Source organism: Aotus nancymaae, unplaced genomic scaffold (genome assembly GCF_030222135.1).
Source record: "Aotus nancymaae isolate 86718 unplaced genomic scaffold, 86718_ANA_hifiasm-v0.15.2.pri h1tg000021l, whole genome shotgun sequence".
NCBI classification, from domain to species: domain Eukaryota; kingdom Metazoa; phylum Chordata; class Mammalia; order Primates; family Aotidae; genus Aotus; species Aotus nancymaae.
This window is the reverse complement of record NW_026988433.1, coordinates 28,932,297-28,952,058: the sequence shown is the minus strand read 5'-3', so window position 1 is coordinate 28,952,058 and position 19,762 is coordinate 28,932,297. Positions and strand designations below refer to the sequence as shown.

The 19,762-nt window shown below is 38.1% G+C and overlaps 1 protein-coding gene across 1 annotated transcript in view; it reads left to right on the top strand.

Annotated features, from left to right (window-relative positions):
* The first annotated feature begins 8 nt into the window (after positions 1-8).
* HCFC2 (host cell factor C2) overlaps positions 9-19,762 on the top strand; it is a 39,455-nt gene continuing 19,701 nt past the window's right edge. The window contains exons 1-7 of the mRNA XM_064379904.1: positions 9-183; positions 1,634-1,782; positions 3,850-4,010; positions 10,684-10,892; positions 11,972-12,056; positions 13,727-13,833; positions 13,940-14,128. Of these exons, the coding sequence (XP_064235974.1) occupies positions 21-183; positions 1,634-1,782; positions 3,850-4,010; positions 10,684-10,892; positions 11,972-12,056; positions 13,727-13,833; positions 13,940-14,128 (1,063 nt within the window). The 5' untranslated portion in view covers positions 9-20. The remainder of the gene's footprint in view (positions 184-1,633; positions 1,783-3,849; positions 4,011-10,683; positions 10,893-11,971; positions 12,057-13,726; positions 13,834-13,939; positions 14,129-19,762) is intronic.

The following is a 19,762-nucleotide window of genomic DNA, read 5'->3' as shown; positions in this document are numbered from 1 at the left end:
GAGGGGCGGGGGTTGGGAAGATGGCGGCTCCCAGCCTCCTCAACTGGAGGCGGGTTTCTTCCTTCACCGGGCCAGTCCCCCGCGCCCGGCACGGACACCGAGCGGTGGCCATCCGGGAACTGATGATCATCTTTGGAGGGGGAAATGAGGGCATCGCGGACGAGCTGCACGTCTACAACACGGGTAGGTGCGGCGGCGGCTAGTCGGCCCCGCCTGCGGGAGCCGCGGAGGGGGAGGGGAAGCGAGGCGGCGGCCGCGGCCCTGACAGCTGTCACTGCCCGGTCACTGCTTCCACGGGCGGGCGGCGGGGAGCGCGGCTCGGCCGGGCGTCTCGGATCCCTCAGCTCCGTCCCGGACAGCAGCTCTGGATTTCCGGGGCCCGCGGGGCGCAACGGACCCCAAGCAGGGCGCACCGGTCTAAAGGCAGGCAGTCCTGGACTTCCCCGCCTTAGCCCGGCTGGCGGACGCCGGCGACAGAAGACTGTGTCCAACTGCCTGGACCACTCCCCGAAATCTCGCCCCTGTCAAAAAACAAAACCACTCCAAACCAAAGTTCCTTCGGGCCTTTTCTATCTTTGCCTGCCTTCCTTCCTTAGAAGGAAGACCATCTAGTGGATGAGGAGGGAAAACGAGAGACCTTCTGGCACTCTCGCCTCAAATACAGCCAGGTGTTTGGCAGGTAACGGTCAAGATCCCCTTTACGGACCGCGCTCTAAACCGGCGGGGACGTGGTGAAGCGGCCTTGTGTCTGCATAGTGGGTGTGGGCGCCTTTCTGGACCGGCCCTCGGAAAGAGGACTGTCATAACTTGAGCACCACTGCGGATCACAGGTGCCCCTGGGCAGGAAGCCCCTCTCTTTGAGGACCTCTGTGAAATAGAAAGGAGACTGAAATTTAATACCCCCCGCCCCGCCCCGGTAAATGCTCAGGCTGTCACAAGAAATCTTTTTGGTGTAAAGACAGTTATGGAATTTGGGGTCTACTTCATGACTAGTAACTTTTCTTTGACCAAACAACTTAATCACAGTGATCATTTGAAGGTTAACAAAATAGTGGAATCGGAGAAAAAAATTTTTTCCACCCTCTCCTCCTCCCAGCACCCCAGCATATGAAGTTTAAAAAGTTATTGACAGTTTGGTCTTAGTGTGAAAACCCTGGCTTTGGAACAAATTAGACTTGATTTGAATCTTGCTCTGCCAGTTGCCCAGGATCAGTGCTAAAGTTACTAAACCTTTTTAAGCCTCACAATTTGCAGTTGTAAAATGGAGATTTTTATACTCACCCAGCAGGGGTTTTGTAAGAATTAAATGATACAGATCAGGGTTTTTTCAACAGCAGCACTATTGACCTTTTGGGCCAGGTAACTCTTTGTCAAGGTCAGGGGAAGCTGCCCTGTATTGCTCTGTATATTGTAAGATGTTTGACAGCATCCCTGCTCTACCTACTAGATGCCAGTGATAGTCCCCTCCAGTTAAGACAACTAAAAATGTCAGTAGACAGTACCAAATGTCTTCTGGGGGCGGAATCATCCCTAATTGAGACCCACTGATGTTGATGATATATAAAGTACTTGCTGATAGTATATGATAACCGTTGTTTGTTATAATCGATTTTAATTTTGTTTTGGCAACTAGCTACGAATCAGTGGTTTCTCCCAGCTGTTAGAGGAGATATCCCTCCAGGCTGTGCTGCCCATGGATTTGTCTGTGATGGTACCAGAATATTAGTATTTGGGGGAATGGTTGAATACGGAAGATACAGCAATGAGTTATATGAGTTACAAGTAAGTGTATTTAATATTATTTCATTCTGAGGCTCTAATAATGATATTGCTCATAATTTTTCAAAAGATTGAAAAATCGTCCAGGTGCAGTGGCTCACACCTGTAATCTCAGCACTGTGGAAGGCTGAGGTGGGCGGATCATCTGAGGTCAGGAGTTTGAGACCAGCCTGACCAACGTGGAGAAACCCCATCTCTACTAAAATACAAAAAATTAGCTGGGTGTGGTGGTGCGCGCCTGTAGTCCCAGCTACTCAGGAGGCTGAGGCAGGGGAATTACTTGAATCTGGGAGACAGAGGTTGCAGTGAGCCGAGATCATACCACTGCACTTCAGCCTGGCGAAAAGAGCAAGACTCCGTCTCAAAACAAACAAACAAACAAACAAATTAGCAGGTGGCACATGTCTGTAATTCCAGCTACTCGGGAGGCTGAGGCAGGAGAATCACTTGAACCCAGGAGGTGGAGGTTGCAGTGAGCTGAGATTGTGCCATTGTACTCTAGCCTGGGCAACAAGAGTGTAGCTTTAGCTTAAAAAAAAAAAAAGATTTCAAATTATTAACATTGTTTAACACATTTTAACATTGTTCAAATAATGTAAGCTTTACATTGTATAGCTTTGTAGAAAATGTTTCCACTTCACTTAAAAGCCAAAGTTTCTTGGCAAGTCTTTTTCCCATACCCAGTGTAACATTTGTAACATCAAGATTTCTGTTACTTAGCACCAGTTGTACATGTTATATACTTAGGTTTTTGTATCTTAGTGCAATAGAAACTTTAGCCTGCAACAGGAGCACCTGGAAGACCTGTGAAAACACAGATTGCTGGGTTCTACCCCAAGAGTTTCTGAGTCAGTAGTGGGCCATGAGCATTTGCATGTCTACCAAGTTTCCAGCTGCTGATGCTCCTGGTTTCTAGGGTATACTTTTTTTGTTTTGTTTTGAGTGGGAGTCTTGCTCTGTTTTTCTTATTTTGTTTTGAGATGGAGTCTCGCTCTGTCACCCAGGCTGGACTGCAGCCGAGCAATCTTGGCTCACTGCAACCTCCGCCTCTCAGGTTCAGGTGATTATCCTGCCTCAGCCTCCCGAGTAGCTGTGACTACAGGCACTTGCCACCTTGCCCAGCTAATTTTTGTTTTTTTAGTAGAGACGGGGTTTCACCATCTTGGCCAGGCTGATCTTGAACTCCTGACCTCAGGTGATCTGCCTACCTGGGCCTCCCAAAGTGCTGAGATTACAGATGTTGAGCTACTGTGCCCTGCCACAAGTTCTTAAGTACTGCAGGACTCACAGAGGGATAGTTGGCATCAGCATTAACGGACAGATTCACAACTTTGAATAAAACTTTCCACATTTGGAAATTCACCACTCCCAGCCCGTAGGCTATACTTTGAAAACCACAGCTTTAGTGTTTACAAAATTGTTATCCTCATACTAATAATTACTATCCCCTCTACCTTGACAATACACAAAAGAGTAGTAACTGTTTCCCATAATCTTTCTAAATTTGCTTCTTTCATTAAACCAGACTCAATAGCCTTTGTTGACTTTTCTTCCTGATCTAATTGGCAGACGTGAGTTATACCTATTTACAAACAACTCTTTGCAAAAATAATTTCAGCTAAAGAAAACATCCATGGCTAGAGAATAAGTTTTGGAATTTGATTTGTTAAATGAGCTTTATATTTATTTAAAGGTTAAAATATTCACCATTCATGGATTATGTAACTTTAGAAAGTAAGAATGTATAAATTATATTTAATCCTGAAGCTATGTATAATACTTTAGTTTTCATTTGGAAAATACTTTAGAACTGTTAGTGTTTATTATTATATGCTTAGTTTGCCATTGTGGAAATCTGTGAATAAAGAAAGAGTAATTTGAATGTCTATTGGAACATATATTTTAATTCCAGAAGTTAGCTGCTTATTCATCATTTGTCCCAAAAGTAGTTTATTAGAGCCTTCTGATGGGATTCAAATTAAAATGTATTGATACAGTGTTGTGCTACTGACAATATAGGAGTATTTTCCTGATTTTGTCTGAGTGTATTTGTGCTCTTTTTTTTTTTAGGCAAGTCGTTGGTTATGGAAAAAGGTGAAACCCCATCCCCCTTCTTCTGGTTTACCTCCTTGTCCTCGACTTGGACATAGCTTCTCTTTATATGGTAACAAATGCTATTTGTTTGGTGGCCTGGCAAATGAAAGTGAAGATTCAAACAATAATGTTCCCAGGTATGCTGACTCTTTGAGACTAAATGCTTATTTTATGATTTAGAGTAGGAACATTTTATTTTTTCTATCTTTAATTTTTAAAAGGGATGATGCTTAGCTTTTTGCATTTCAACCTAACAGTAGACAAATTTGTGTGTGTTTGTGTTTTCCTTAGTCCCTGGAGCATATTTGTTTTCAAAACTGTATCTTTTCTTCAGAAAGCACTAGAGTTGAAAAAGAAAAAAAAACTGTCTTTTCTAATGAGAAATCATCTTATTAGATTAATATTAATGTAACTGCTTATATCAATATATTTGTATATATTGAGCCATAATGCATTTTAGCGACCTTATCAATGATAACGAAAAGTAACAGATGGTTATTTTAAAATTAGATTGCTCTGGGAATTTAGTGACAAAACTCTGACTATAAAATGAAAGCTATCATTTCCATGTTTTATACAAGAAGCTGTTAGAGTGGTTCACACTAGCAAATACTTTTACAATCAATTCTCTCCTCCTTTTTCCCAAAAATTAATTCACTACTTCTTTTCTTTTCACATCGTGTTTTTGTTTGTTTGTTTGTGTGTTGAGTTCCAATAAGCCTTTACGAAACAGCTCGTAGGCAGGTTTGGTCCAAAGGGTGTAGTTTGCTGACACAGGCTGTAAATAATGGGGCTGTCTACATCGTTGACGCCTATTATAGCTAATGTTGGCTTTGTCTGCAAAGAATTCTTTCCTTTGGGGAATTGTCCTGTTCCATGTAGTTATTTTTTTTAAATAAATTTTATTTGTGTAAATTTAAGGTATACAACATGATGGTATTTTATATATATATGTATATATATACATACACACACACATATATATAGTAATATGGTGACTATAGTGGTAATATATCCATCATTTCATATAGATACTCTTTCTATTTTCTTTCTTTTTTTTTTTTTTGGCCTGTGGCATGAGCAGCTATAGTCAATCCAGCACTTTAGGAGGCTGAGGTGGGTGGATCGCTTGAGCCCAGCAGTTTTAGACCAGCCTGGGCAACATGGCAAAACCCCATCTCTGCCAAAAATACAAAAAATTAGCTGGGCATGGTGGCATGCGCCTGTGGTCACAGCTACTCGGAAGGCTAAGATGGGAGGATTTCTTGAGCCTGGGAGGTAGAGGTTGCAGTGAGCCGAGATTGGGCCACTACACTCCAGCCTGGGTTACAGAGTTAGACCACCATCTCAAAAAAAAAAATCCTGAATACAATACATTATTATTAACTGTAGTTCCCTTGTTGTACATTAGATCTCTCAGTTTGTTTATCCTACGTATTTGCTAGTTTGTATCTTTTGACCTACATTTCCCCATTTCCTTCCCTACTCTGACCCTGGTAACCACTGTTTTATTCTCTATGTTTTACCTTTTTTGTTAAAAACAAACAAACAAGATTTCACATGAGATCATGCAATATTGTTCTTTGTGTCTGTCTTATTTCACATAGCATAATGTCCTGCTGTTCCATCCATGCTGTGGCAAATGGTAGTATTTTTTTTTCTTTTTTTTTAGACTTTTTCTTTTTTTAATTTTTAATTTTTATTTTACTTTAAGTTCTGGGATACATGTGCAGAACGTGCAGGTTTGTTACATAGGTATACATGTGCCATGATGGTTTGTGGCACCTGTCAACCTGTCATCTAGTTTTAAGTCCCGCATGTATTAGGTATTTGTCTTAATGCTCTCCCTCCCCTTGCCCCTCAATCCCTGACATGGCCTTGGTATGTGATGTTCCCTTCCCTGTGTCCATGTGTTCTCATTGTTCAACTCCCACCTATGAGTGAGAACATGTGGTGTTTGATTTTCTGTTTCTGTGTTAGTTTGCTGAGAATGATGGTTTCCAGCTTCATCAATGTCCCTACAAAGGACATGAACTCATTCTTTTTTATGGCTGCAATATTTTTTTCCTTTTAAGGCCGAATAATATTCACATAGTGTTTTGATCACATTGTCATTCTAGCATTCAGGCTTTGGAGATTTAGAGTCCAAAGGGCTATTTTCTGATTCAGGACTTAGCATGTGTGTCCTTTGAGCAAATAAGCCTATTTCCTTCACTGTGAAATGGGAGTGATTAAATACCTATTTTACAGTGTCATTGTGAAAGTGAAATAAGATCATTGGTATAATTTTCAGGTTGCCATACCATATAGTGCAGTAGTTGTTATCACCATTATAATGTCTTTTTACCTGCATTAGATTGATGGTGGTGTTTTAACTTTTTTCCAAACTTTTTAAAAACAGAAATACTAAAATATCATGAAAAAATTGGAAACTGGAGAAAAGGAAAAAAATTATCTCATCACAGTAATCTAGATACTTTTAACACGTTTTAAAAAATTTTTTTTCAATTAAACGGGCTTTTAAAATAACACTGGTAAAAATTCAAGAAATTAGAAAGTGCACAGTGTTCTTTCAACAGCACTATCCCCCAACATAGGCAAATACACATAATTCAATTTTATGTACATCTTTTGAGACCTTTTTCATGTTACACGTTATATTCGCTTTTGTTAGGTTATTGTTTACAATGGGCAGGCTTTCAAGTTATTCTACTTGAGAGAGCCAGTAGGTGCATACAATTGCATACAATGATTTTTAAAGGCTTTGTTCAAAGCACATTCATTTCTGGTCACATTCCATTGGTCAAAGCAAGCCATATGGCCAAGGCCAGAGTCAGTGGTCTAAGGATACATACTCTGCCTACTAGGAGAGAAGAGTTGGGAACGTTAATCCGATCCTCCACACAGGCCTATTTTCTTTTCTTTTCTTTCTTTCTTTTTTTTTTTTTTTTGAGACAGGGTCTCACTCTGTCACCCAGGCTGGAGTGTAGTGGCACAATGTCAGCTCACTGGAGCCTCTACCTCCCAGGCTCAATTGATCCTCTCACCTCAGAATGTTTAACTTCTTAAGAAATTCTACCAAATTGTTTTCCAAAGTGACTACACCATTTTACATTCCCACCAGCAATATGTAAGGGTTTTAATTTCTCCACATTGGCTAATATTTGTTATTATCTGTCTTTTTTATTGTTGCCATCCTAGTGGGAGTAAAGTGGTATCTCATTGTGGTTTTAATTTGCATTTCTCTAATGACCAATAGTATTGGACATCTTTTCATGTGCTTTTTAGCCATTCATATATCTTTGGTGAAATTACTATTCAGATATTGTGTCCATTTTTTAATTGATGGTTTTCTTATTATTGAGTTGTAACAGTTATTTATGTATTCTGCATATAAGTTTTATGTTTTGTTTTATTTTTTAATCAGAAGTGTGATTTGACCAGGCACAGTGGCTCACACCTGTAATCCCAGCACTTTGGGAGGCTAAGGCAGGTGGATTACTTGACGTCTGGAATTCGAGACCAACCTGACCAACATAGTGAAACCCCATCTCTACTAAAAATACAAAAAAAATTAGCTGGGCATACTAATGGTACATGTTTGTACTCCCAGCTACTTGGGAGGTTGAGGTGGGAGAATTGCTTGAACCAGGAGGCAGACGTTGCAGTGAGATCGTGCCACTGTACTCCAGCCTGGGCAAGAGTGTGAGACTGTCTCAAAAAAAAAAAAGAAATGTGATTTGCAAGTATTATATTCTAGTCTGTGGCTTATCTTTTTATTTTCTTACTGTTACCTTTTGAAGTATGAAAGTTTTAAATTTTGATAAATACAATTTATCAAACTTTTATGAATCATACTTTTAGTGCCATATTTAAGAACTCTTTGCCTAACTCAAGGTTATAGAGATTTGTTCCTCTGTTTTCTTCTAAAAGTTGAATAGTTTTAGCTCTTATATTTCTATGTATGATTTATTTTTGAGTTAATTTTTGTATAAGAGGTGAAGTCAGGGCCTAAATTTATCTTTTCCCATGTGGATGTCCAGAAGTCCCAAAACCATTGGTTGAAAAAACTACCCTTTCCTCGTTATATTGTGTTGACATCTTTGTTGAAAATCAGTTGACCATAAATTTAAGAGTTTATTTCTGGACTCTCAATTATATTCCATTGATCTGTATGTCTAGCTTTATGCTAGTACCCCACTGTCTTGATTACTATATTTTGTAAGTGTTATGGTAAGAAATTGGAAGGCGTGAGTTCTTTTTTTTTTTTTTTTCCCTCATGAGTATTTTGGCTATTCCAGGTCCTTTGCATATCTTTATAGAATTTTGAATCAGAAATTGGCAAAGACTGATGTGGTGGCTTACACCTGTAATCCTAGGGCTTTGGGGAGCCAAGGTGGGAGGATCACTTGAGCCCAGGAGTTTGAGACCAGCCTGGGTAACTTGGCAAGACTCTGTCTCTGCAAAACATTAGAAAATTAGCCGGATGTGATGGTATGTGCCTGTGGGCCCATCTACATGGGAGGCTGAAGCAGGAGGATTGCTTGAGCCCAGGAGACCAAGGGTACAGTGAGCCACATTCACATCACTGCACTCCAGCCTGGGCAACAGAATGAGACCCTGTCTCAAAAAAAGGCTTACTAGGATTTTGATAGAGATTTCATTGATTACATATCAGTTGGAGGAGAATTCCCATCTTAATAATATTGGCTCTGACAATTCATGAATATGGAATGTCTCTCCATTTATTTAGATTGTTTAAATTTTCTCTCAGCAATATTTTGTAGTTTTCAATGTACATGTTGCTCTTTCTAATTTTGATAAATTTATTCCTAAGTTTTTTATTCTTTTTGAGGATATGATGAATTGATTTGGTTTCTTAATTTCATTTTTGGATTGTTCATTCCTAGTATATAGAAATACAATTGGTTTTGTTATTTATCTTGTATCCTGTGATTCTTGCTGAATTCATTTATTATTTCTAATCATATTGAAATGGATTTCAATTTTTATTATTATTGATTCTTAGGAGTTCTTTACATACATATTTTTGTATGTTCCAAATATGTTTTTTGAGTCTTTGCATTTTTTTAAAAAGGGTTTTCTGTTTTGTTTCATCACGTTTGACAATGTTTTCTATTTTTGGTTTTGGATCTTACTTTAAAGACTATCCTTTAGGAAAATTATAAAAAATTTTCTATAATTTCTTCTAGTGCATTCACAGTTTTGTTTCTGTTTAGACCATTAATACATTTGTGATATACTTTTGCAACTAATGTCAGGCTTTTTACTTCTTTTCCTAAGGGATTTTCAATTTTCCTAATACCATTTATTAATAAGTCATTTTTTTCCTGTTGATTTGAAATTCCATCTCTGTCATATCTTAATTCTTATGTAAATGTGTCTTTCTAGGCTTTTTAGACCGGGGTTGCAAACTATATCCTGTGGGCCAAATGTGGCCCACTGTCTTTTTTTAATTAATAAACTTTTATTGGAACACAGCCATGCCCATTCATTTTGTATTGCCGTTGGCAGCTTTTGTGTTAAAACAGCACATTGAGTAGTTGCAACAGTTTTGTGGCCTGTGAAGCCTAAAATGTTTACTATTGGACCCTTTACAGGAAACATTTGTTGATTCCTGCTCTAGACTCTATTCTGTTTCATTAATATATTTACCTTTCTATCACTAATTGTGGCATTTGCTATAGGTTGTTGGTATGTGATTTTAATAACATTAAGGACATTTTCTTTGCTTTGCTTTGCTTTTTGAGACAGAGCCTCACTCTGTCACCAGTAGCATGATCACAGCTCTATGCAGCCTTTATCTCCCGGGCTCAGACAATCCCTCTGCCTCAACCTCTTGAATAGCTGGGACCACAGGTGCATGCCACCATGCCCAGCTAATTTAAAAAACGTGTTTTTTTTTTTTTTCTTTTTCTGTTTTGTAGAGACAGGATTTCTCCATGTTGCCCAGGCTGGTCTTGAACTCCTGGGCTCAAGTGATCTTCCCACCTTGGCCTCCCAAAATGTTGGGATTACAGGCATGAGTCACCATGCCTGGCCAAAATTTTCTTAAATTTCCAGCTGAAATTGACAGACTAAGCTGGTTCTGTCACCCTGCATACCTGCATATGGCCACCCCAGATGATAGTTTTGTGGGAGTTGAACTTCTTACATGGTGGTTCAGGATTCCAAGAGTGAGTATTCTAGTGAAGATGTATAGGCCTTCTGTGTCCCAGCCTCAGAAGTCACATAGTATGCTTTTTTTTTTTCTGTTTTTAGAGATGGGGTTTCACCATGTTGGCCAGGCTGGTTTCAAACTCCTGACCTCAAGCAATCCACCCGCCTCGGCCTCCCAAAGTGCTGGGATTACAGGCGTGAGCCACTGCGCCTGGCCTACATAGTGTTCTTTTACCATACCTTACTAATCAAAGCAGTCACAAACCAGCCCAGAATCAAGGGAAGGGAACATAGACCCAACTTCCTGATGGTAAAAGTGTCACAGGATTTGTAGTTATGTTTTAACACCAACATGTAGCAAGTTGTCATTGCTAAGAGTGTTGGCTAAATGATAACAGGAATTATTTTTAATTTCTTCTCTTCACTACTGAGCCCCAGAAGAATGCCTGGAACATAGTAGTATTTGATAAGTATGTATTGTGTGAATGAGGTTTGGAGTTTCTGCTCTTCTAATGCCTTTCTGTACTATATGAACTTTTCACAGTAAACACATATTATCTTTATAAATAGAAATAAAATAGAAATAAAGGGTATATATTATCTGAATGGTTTTTTTTTATGTTATCCTAGATATTTAAATGATTTTTATGAGTTGGAGCTACAGCATGGCTCTGGTGTTGTGGGTTGGAGCATTCCAGTGACGAAAGGTGTTGTGCCTTCTCCAAGAGAATCCCACACAGCTGTTATATATTGCAAAAAAGATTCTGGAAGTCCTAAAATGTATGTTTTTGGTGGAATGTGTGGTGCTCGCCTGGATGACCTATGGCAACTTGACTTAGGTAAGTTTAACTTGATTCAGGCTCAGGAATAGGGCAAATTAAAAAAACGCTTTGAAAAATATTATTAATTTTAGTATTTATTGAGTTGTACTTAGATTTACAACTAGCACTTCTAGCCCCAGGGAATAGCTGATGTGTGGTATAAATGGTTGCTGATAAATCAGATTGAACAAATAAATGTTTGGTTTATAAGAGTAACTCTCTTGTGCTTTCTGTAAATAGGGTTACCATATGTCCTGGTTTAACTGGGATGATTCTGGTTTATGCTTATTGTCCTGTGTAATTATCAATAGTACAGTACTTTCTTTCACTCTGAAAAGTGTCCTGTTGGGGTTGATAACTTTATATGGTTACCCTATCTACAGGAAATGTAGCATTAACAGTGTTATTGGTGGCCAGTAAAAAACGCTTAGGTAGTTCTTTCTAAAGGGATCCTAGGAATGAATGATTGGAGGATAGTGTGCCTCTCACCTTTGACTATCTTCTGTCCAGTGTACTCTTACTTAAAATGGTAAAATCCCTAATATTGTTCTTAATTCAAAATTGGTAGCACCCTATTACAAATACAGTCATCCCTTGGTATCTGTGGAGGATTTATTCAGGACCTCCCCGATACCAAAATCCATGGATGCTCAAGTCCCTGATGTAAAATGGTATATGTAGTATTTGTATATTCTCCCATATGCTTTAAATCATCTCCAGATTACTTGTAACACCTAATACAATGTAAATACTACATAAATGATTGCTATATTGTATTGTCTGGGGAATAATGACAAAAAGAAAACATGTTCAGTGCAGCCAAAGTTTTTTGTGAATATTTTCAATCTGTGGTTGGTTGAATCCATGGATGCAGGACCCATGGATACAGAGGGCTAACTGTACTAACATTAAGTGTAAATAAATTTCTGATTAGCAGTTTATGTAAGCTGGAAATATTTAAGATAATGTTCAAATAACTGTTTTAAAATGCTTTGTTTCATTTTGGTAAGTCCTTGTTTTATTTTTTTTAATTATGCAAGTTGAGGTAATTTGCTGTTGTTAGATCAAGTTGCTAATATAATTATTTTTACTTTTAGAGACTATGTCATGGTCAAAACCAGAAACTAAAGGGACAGTGCCACTTCCACGAAGCCTTCATACAGCCAGTGTTATAGGAAACAAGTACGGTGTTTTTTTGTATTTCACTTCTGTTTTTTTTTTTTTTTTTAAAACAACTTAAGAAGCACACAAAGAAAAGTAATGCTTCTAGTTTCTTGGAGGTAGATTATGAAACAACACAGTTTGATTGTGCTTACTGAAGCTAAAATAATTTTTTGTCTGTAGAAGCTAAAATACTTAATGTGCCATTTTCTTATGCTATCTCTTTTACTTCTTTGCATTCATTATAATGCCTTGCCCAGGGTAGGCTTTATGTAAATGTAAACCTGGATATTGCCAAACTAATCACTTAACTCACTGTTTCTCTTTTCCTATTTTTGGTAGTGCTTCATTTGTACTCAGGCACGTACTCTTAATAATTATGCTTTAGATGGCAATATAGAGTTGATAGAATACAAACTCTGTAACCAGATTGCCTAAATTCAAGATCCAGCTTTGGCACTTGTCCTGTATGACCTGGGGCAAGGAAACTTAATCTGTTTATACCTCACTTTCCTTAAGTATACAATGTAGATTAAAGTAAAAAGCTACTTGACAAGGCTGTAATGAAGACTAAATGGATTAATACATATGAAATGCTTAGAACAGTTTCTGGTATGAAGTGAGCATTCCATAAATGTTGGCTATTACTGCCGTCAACAAATTCCCTTGTTTGTGCAACATTGTGCCACAATTAGGAGTACTGTTGAATTAGAATTTAATGAAATATCTATTATTGCAGGGATTCTACCTTAAATTTAATATTTTAGGAAATGACTATTGATTTAGAACCTAGTTATTGTTTTTTTTTCTTTTTAACTAACTCAAAACCAAACAGGATAGTCTTTACATTTAAATAAAATCTTATATACTTTTTTAACTGCAGAATCATTTTATAAAATGAAATTTTCCATTGAAACCCCAATATATAAAAATAGATTTTAAAAAATGGAGCTCTGGCTGGGCATGGTGGCTCATGCCTATAATCCCAGCACTTTGGGAGGCCAAGGTTGAAGAATCACCTGAGCCCGGGAAGTGGAGTTTGCAGTGGGCCATTATCATGCCACTGCACTCTAGCCTGGGCAACAGAACAAGACCCTATCTCAAAAAAAAAAAAAAAAAAATCTCTGGTTGGCATTAAAAAAATAGATCTCTGGTTGGCATCAGGTCACATGGGCCCTGATTTCTGCCTGATGAGCCTTTCTCTTCCAGTAGCCATCAGGCTTGTCTTAAGAACTCCTAGGGTCCTGAGGAACACAGTTTAAAGTTTTCATTTAAATGATATCAGTGGCCAAAGTTATACGAAATTCAATCCTCTTCAGTTGCTATATGCATACAGTTTTAAATTTGACTTTGAATGGCCATTGATCAGTTGGGTATCTTTCTGACTGTGGTACTATGCCTTAGTATATTATAGACAATATTTATTTTAAAATATATTATAATTGAAATAGTCTTCACTTTAAGTAACTTGCCAGAGAGAAATAATTGTGATTCTGTATTGCTTCATAAAATTGTAAACTCTTGAAAGAAGACCACTTTATTCATCTTCCTATTCCCATTACCTTGACAATGGTAAGTGAATGAATAGTTCTGAAGCCCTGCTGATAGGAAATTTGTCTTGTCTTAGCACTTCAAATCCATGAAGTAAAATGAAATAAGTTACTTTATGTTTTTGTGTTGTTGTTGCTCAGGATGTACATTTTTGGTGGATGGGTCCCATATAAAGGGGAAAATGCTGAGACTTCACCTCATGATTCTGAATGGAGATGTACCAGTTCATTTTCTTACCTAAATCTGGGTGAGTCTTTTAAGAGTTACTCATTTAATTAAACTTTATTAATAAGATTTTTTTTTTAATTTTGTTAAGAACAAAAAATTAGTCGTGGATATTTCTGTCTTTTCAGATACAACAGAGTGGACCACCCTAGTATCAGATTCTCAAGAAGATAAAAAAAATTCAAGACCAAGACCAAGAGCTGGACACTGCGCAGTTGCAGTTGGCACTCGACTGTATTTTTGGAGTGGAAGAGATGGCTACAAAAAAGCACTGAATAGTCAAGTTTGCTGCAAGGATCTTTGGTATCTTGATACTGGTAGGTAAGAATATTTAACAAATAAACTTTTTTTTTTTTAGGTAAGCACTCAAATGTCTGCCTTTTGAGACTTACTGTAAATGCTGCTACCTTCCTTTCCCATAATTAAGTATGAATGGAAGAAACAATATGGGTAGTTATTCCCCACTCTTGAGGAGTATATAATTATCCTCTCCTTGAGTGTAGGCTGGATTTAAAGACTTCTTTGCAAAGAATAGAGTATGGAAAGGGAAAATAGTAGCTTTACAGAAACCTGGCAAGCAGGAGAAACCTGGCAAGCACCACCTTAATCAAGTGATTAAGGTTAATATCACTAGTGATAAGTCACGTTGATATCATTTACTCCCTAATATCATGTGATAAGTAAAAGTACCTCTGTGGTTTTCTTCCCCAAAACCCATAACCTGTCTAACTATGAGAAAATATCAGACAAAACCAAATTGAGGGACATTCTACATCTTCTACAAAGAATATGTGAGCGGTACTATTCAGAAGTTTCAAAGTGAAGGAAAACAAGGAAAGACTAAGAAATAATCACAGAGTGGAGGAGATGGAGACTTTACAACTAAATGTGATGATGTATTCTGTATTGGATCCTGGAACAAAAAATACATTAATTGAAAAACTTGTGAAATCTGAGTTGTTTATAGTTGAGTTGATAGTATTACACCAATGACAATTTCTTAGTTTTAACAAATGTGCTTGTATTAGGGGAAGCTAGAAAACAGGGAAAGCTTGGGTCAGGGGGTTATGGCAATGCTGTACTATCTTTTCAACTTTTCTGCAAATCTAAAATTATTTTAAAGTAAAAGGTTTTTTAAAAATATATATATATATATATTAGAGGCTGGGCACAGTGGCTCACACCTGTAATCCTAGTACTTTGGGAAGCCAAGGCAGGAGGATTGCTTGGGCCATGAGTTCAAGACAAGCCTGGGCAACATAGTGAGACCCCCATCTTTACCAAACAAAAAATTAACCAAGTACAGTGGCACATACCTATACTCCCAGCTTCTTGGGAGGCTGAGGCAGGAGGATCACTTGAGCCTGGGAAAGAGTCTACAGTGAGCTCTGATTTCTCCACTGCACTCTAGCCTGGGTATCAGAGCAAGATCCCATTTCTAAAGGAAAAAAAAATAATTAGAGCACCAAAATTTTTAAAAATGTGTACCTCGCATCCATTTTTAATAAATATTGATTGACAGCTGTGTAGCAGGAATTGTTTAAAGGCTGAGAATATAGCAGTGAACAAGACTGATAGTACCCCTGATCTCACAAAGAACTTACCTTCTGAGAGGGTACGATGGCAAGGAGATAATAAGCAATAATGAAAAGATGAACAAAATCAGTTCGGTTTCTGTTAATCATTTGAATATATGAGATAGTGGTGTTAGGTACTGGGAATGGTCCTTATCCTTCAGCGTGGTGTTAGGTATTGGGAATGGTCCTTATCCTTCAGAGTCAAAAAAGGCTTCTGTAATGAGATGACATGGGATGTGATCTGAATGGTGAAAAGGAGCTACTCATATAAAAAGGCTAGAGAAACCACTGCAGGAAGAGGAAACAGCAAATAGAAGGAGTCTGAGATGGGAATACTTGGCATGTTTGGCAACAGATTTGAGCGGGGTAAACAAAGAGGAAAGTGTAGGAATGGAGGTTACAGAGATGACCACAGGACATAAGGCCTTGAATGTGGTGGTAAAAATTTCTAAGTTATTTTTAAAGTACAGTGGTAAGTTATGTGTAAGTTTGAAGGAGAGATGTGACACAATCTGATGTACATTTTGGAATGGTCACTGGCAGTTGTATGGACAATAAATTGTAGGTGCATACTGCAAGACAAGTTAGAAAGCTCTTGCAGTAGTCAAAAAAGTGTTTCAGACTCTAGTGGTGACAAAGGAGGTGGGGAGGACTGGATAAATTCAGGATATATTTTGGAGTTCTTGTTAACAGAACTGGCTGATAATTTGTATGGCAAGTGATAGAAAGGGAAGAATGAAGGATAAATTTTTAGCTTGAATTATACTGAGATAGGGAAGACTGAGAGAAAACAGCGTTGTGGAGAAAATCAAGAGTTCCATTTAGACCATGCTAAGTTTGAAATAAGATCAAGTAGGCATTTGAATAAATAGATGAGTCTAGTGGCCATTAGAGAAATTAGATCTGGAGATGTAATACGTGATGTTATATGAGAAAAACATTATAAAACATATAATGACTCCAGTTTTTTCAAAATTATAAATAGAAAACTTGGAAGGATACACACCAAAGCATTATCTGAGAGCTGAGATTATACATTTTCTTCAAAGCTTTTCTCTCATTACTTGTCTGTATTTTCTACAGTAGCATGTATTGTTTTTGTGATGTAAAAAGTTTAAAACTAAGATACTTGAAAAAATAATGAATTAATAGAGTAAATGCTTTCTATAGAAGAAGCATGTACTAGCAAGCAGGAAAGAAATACAGAAAATCCAACTTACTGATTCACCTTTGAAATTGGAAATTATTAACTGAAGTCCAAGGATAAACTTCAGTCTCTGAAATTGGATGAAAAAAATGTGTATGACTGAATTTTTCTCTGTAGGGATTATATCACTTTGAGCAGATTCTCTAAGGGATCTGTGACTTTAAAAAGTTTTAAAAAAATGAATTTTAATGGCCTGAACCTTTTCATAATGAGCTTTAGATACCAGTATTCTAAAAGTAATCATGGCCACTCTCATAAGGGCAAAATATAGGTTTTGTTTTTCCTCTTGATAAGTTAGCATCAGTTTTGGTGGAAGAGGGGGCTCATCTTGTCTTTTTTTTCATTAGTTAAACTTTGTGCATTCGATAGCATGTAAATGAGTAATAGAATTCCATGAGGCTTTCTGTGAAAAATCACAGTTCTTTGCTCGTACCTTTCCTTATTTTACTTGCTCGACAAGCATTTATTTGTTCTCAAATCTGTTAAATGATTCTTTAGGTATTTAATTCCTTATCTCTATATCACATGCATATATTGTTACTTTGATGTATTTGTTTGTTTGTTTGTTTAGGCAATAATGTGCTTTTTGCTGTGGAAGTTAAAGATTTATCTCTTTCTCCCACCATTCCTCATCTTTCTCCCATGCACCTCTCCTACCCACCATTCTCTCAATATGGTTATACCATAATTTTACTAGATGACTATTCAGTGTTTATATTATGACTATATAAGCATTCTTCACAGTTGAGCCCCTCTTGCACAGTTTTTTATTTGCCATGTAGTAATTTTCAGTTTTATTATTTTTGTTTTAGATTTGTATATATTTAGCATTAATTCAATCCATACCCTTTGTTATTTGTTTAAATCTTCTCTCATTATAGTTAGATGCATAGATATTCTATCAAATTGGAAGAAAGCTCACCTGCTCCAATCTGAGGAGGGGTGCCCTCTACAAATCAAGCACAGCCATCATCCTGGAGTCTCCATCATCTTCCTGAAGCTATCTTTTGCCTCACACTTCTGCCAGATTCCTTGTTTCCGGGATCTCATACATTTCCTTTTCTTAGCTTACTTCTTCATTTTTCATGGAACAAATCCCAGGAAAAGGGTGCATAGATGATACATTTATTTTGAGATCTTGCATTGTATGAAAATATGTTGACTCTTCCTTCCTACTTAAATGGCAATTTGGATAGAAATAGGATTCTACATTATAAATCCCTATCCTTCAGACTTTTGGAAGCATTGCATTGTTCTATTGTATTCAGGCTTCCAGTATTTTGGTTGAGAAATCCAAACTACTTCTGATTTTTGGTCCTTTCAAATATGACCTTTTTCCCTCCCCTTTCTCTGGAAGCTTTTGTATTTCTCTTATCAGCACTGTTTTAAAATTTCATAATAATGTGCTTTCTTGTGTGTCTGTCTTTGATCCATTGTGTTGAGTACTCAGAGGGCCCTTTTAGTCTAAAGACTCATGTTCTGCAGTTCTGGGGAATTTTCTTTATTATGTTGATTTGCATGCACCCTTTCTATATTCTCTAATCTCTTTTCATGTAAATTCTATTATATGGGGCTGTACCTTCTTAACTTCTTGTCTATTTTTGCTCAAATCTGGGTTGCCTTACTGTGAGAAATAAACTAGATTGTGAATAAGATCATGGAGGAATTTACATGGGAATAGCTGAAGGATCTAGGCTTTATTATCTTCTAAAACAGGGTCATCAAATTTTTTTCTGTAAAGGAAGAGATTGTAAATATTTTAGATTTTGTAGGTCTAGTCTCTGTTGTAACTACTAACTCTGCTGTTGTAACATGAAAGCAACCATAGACAATACATAAACAAATGAGCTTAGCTGTGTCTCAATACAATTTTATTTACAAAAACAGGTACAGGCTGAATCTGGTGGGCCACAGTTTACTGACCCCTAGTTAGAGATTTTTTTTTTTTGGTGAGATGGAGTCTCACTCTATTACCCAGGTTGGAGTGCGGTGATGTGAGCTTGGCTAACCGCACCCTCCACCTCCTGGGGGCATTCAAGTGATTCTCTTGTTTCAGCCTCCCAAGTAGCTGGGATTACAGGCATGTGCCACCATGCCCGGCTAATTTTTGTATTTTTAGTAGAGACAGGGTTTCATCTTATTGGCCAGGCTGGTATCAAACTCCTGACCTCAAGTGATCCGCCTACCTTGGCCTCCCAAAGTGCTGGGATTACAGGCGTGACAAAGTGCTGGGATTACAGGCGAGAGCTACTGTGCCCAGCCCTAGTTAGAGATTTAAATTCACTAGAATACATTTTCTTGTGTCACTGTAGAAAAATGGAATGTACTGCCTCTGAGTTGTAAATTTCCTGTTATGGTAGGTATACAAAGAAAAGACAGAGATGTTGTGGAAATAATTTTAGATCCTTTTTTTCAGCTATAAGAGTCTATGATATGATTGTATTTGTTTTGGAAATGGTGATATTTTATATCAGGGTATTTACATGTTTTGGTAGTATGAGTGCTTTTTTTGTTTTGAGACAGAGTCTTGCTCTGCTGCCCAGGCTGGAGTGCAGTGGTGTGATCTCAGCTCACTGCAATCTCTGCCTCCCAGGTTCAAGCGATTCTCCTACCTCAGCCTCCAGAGTAGCTGGGATTACAGGCACCAGCCACCATGCCCGGCTAATTTTCGTATTTTTAGTAGAGATGGAGTTTCACCATGTTGGCCAGGCTGGTCTCAAACTCCTGACCTTAGGTGATCTGCCTGCTTTGGCCTCCCAAAGTGCTGGTGTAAGGGTTATTGCTGAGTTTAAAATGAGGAAACTGAGACCAGCACAAGAAGATCCAATGCAAATTTATTCAGCTCCCGGGCGAGGTTCTGCAGTCCAACAGGAGGGGCCGGAGAAGTCGCATGGACTCCTCTCAGACGTGGGGTTTTATAGGGAGTGGAGGCATTCTGATTGGCTGTGGAAGAGCAGGACGTGGGTGGGGCAAGCTGCCATTGGCAGGTAAGCAGGATGCACAATGCTATTGGGCAGATTTACAAGGCTTCTTTTGCATTTTGGCGGGGTTTTCCAATGGCTGGCTAGGTGCTGAGTGCAAAGCCTAGTACCGAGTGCAGAAGTGGGTGCGGGGTGATGACGTAATTTCTAAGCGCGGAGAGGGATGGGCATGGCCGAGCTCCGGCG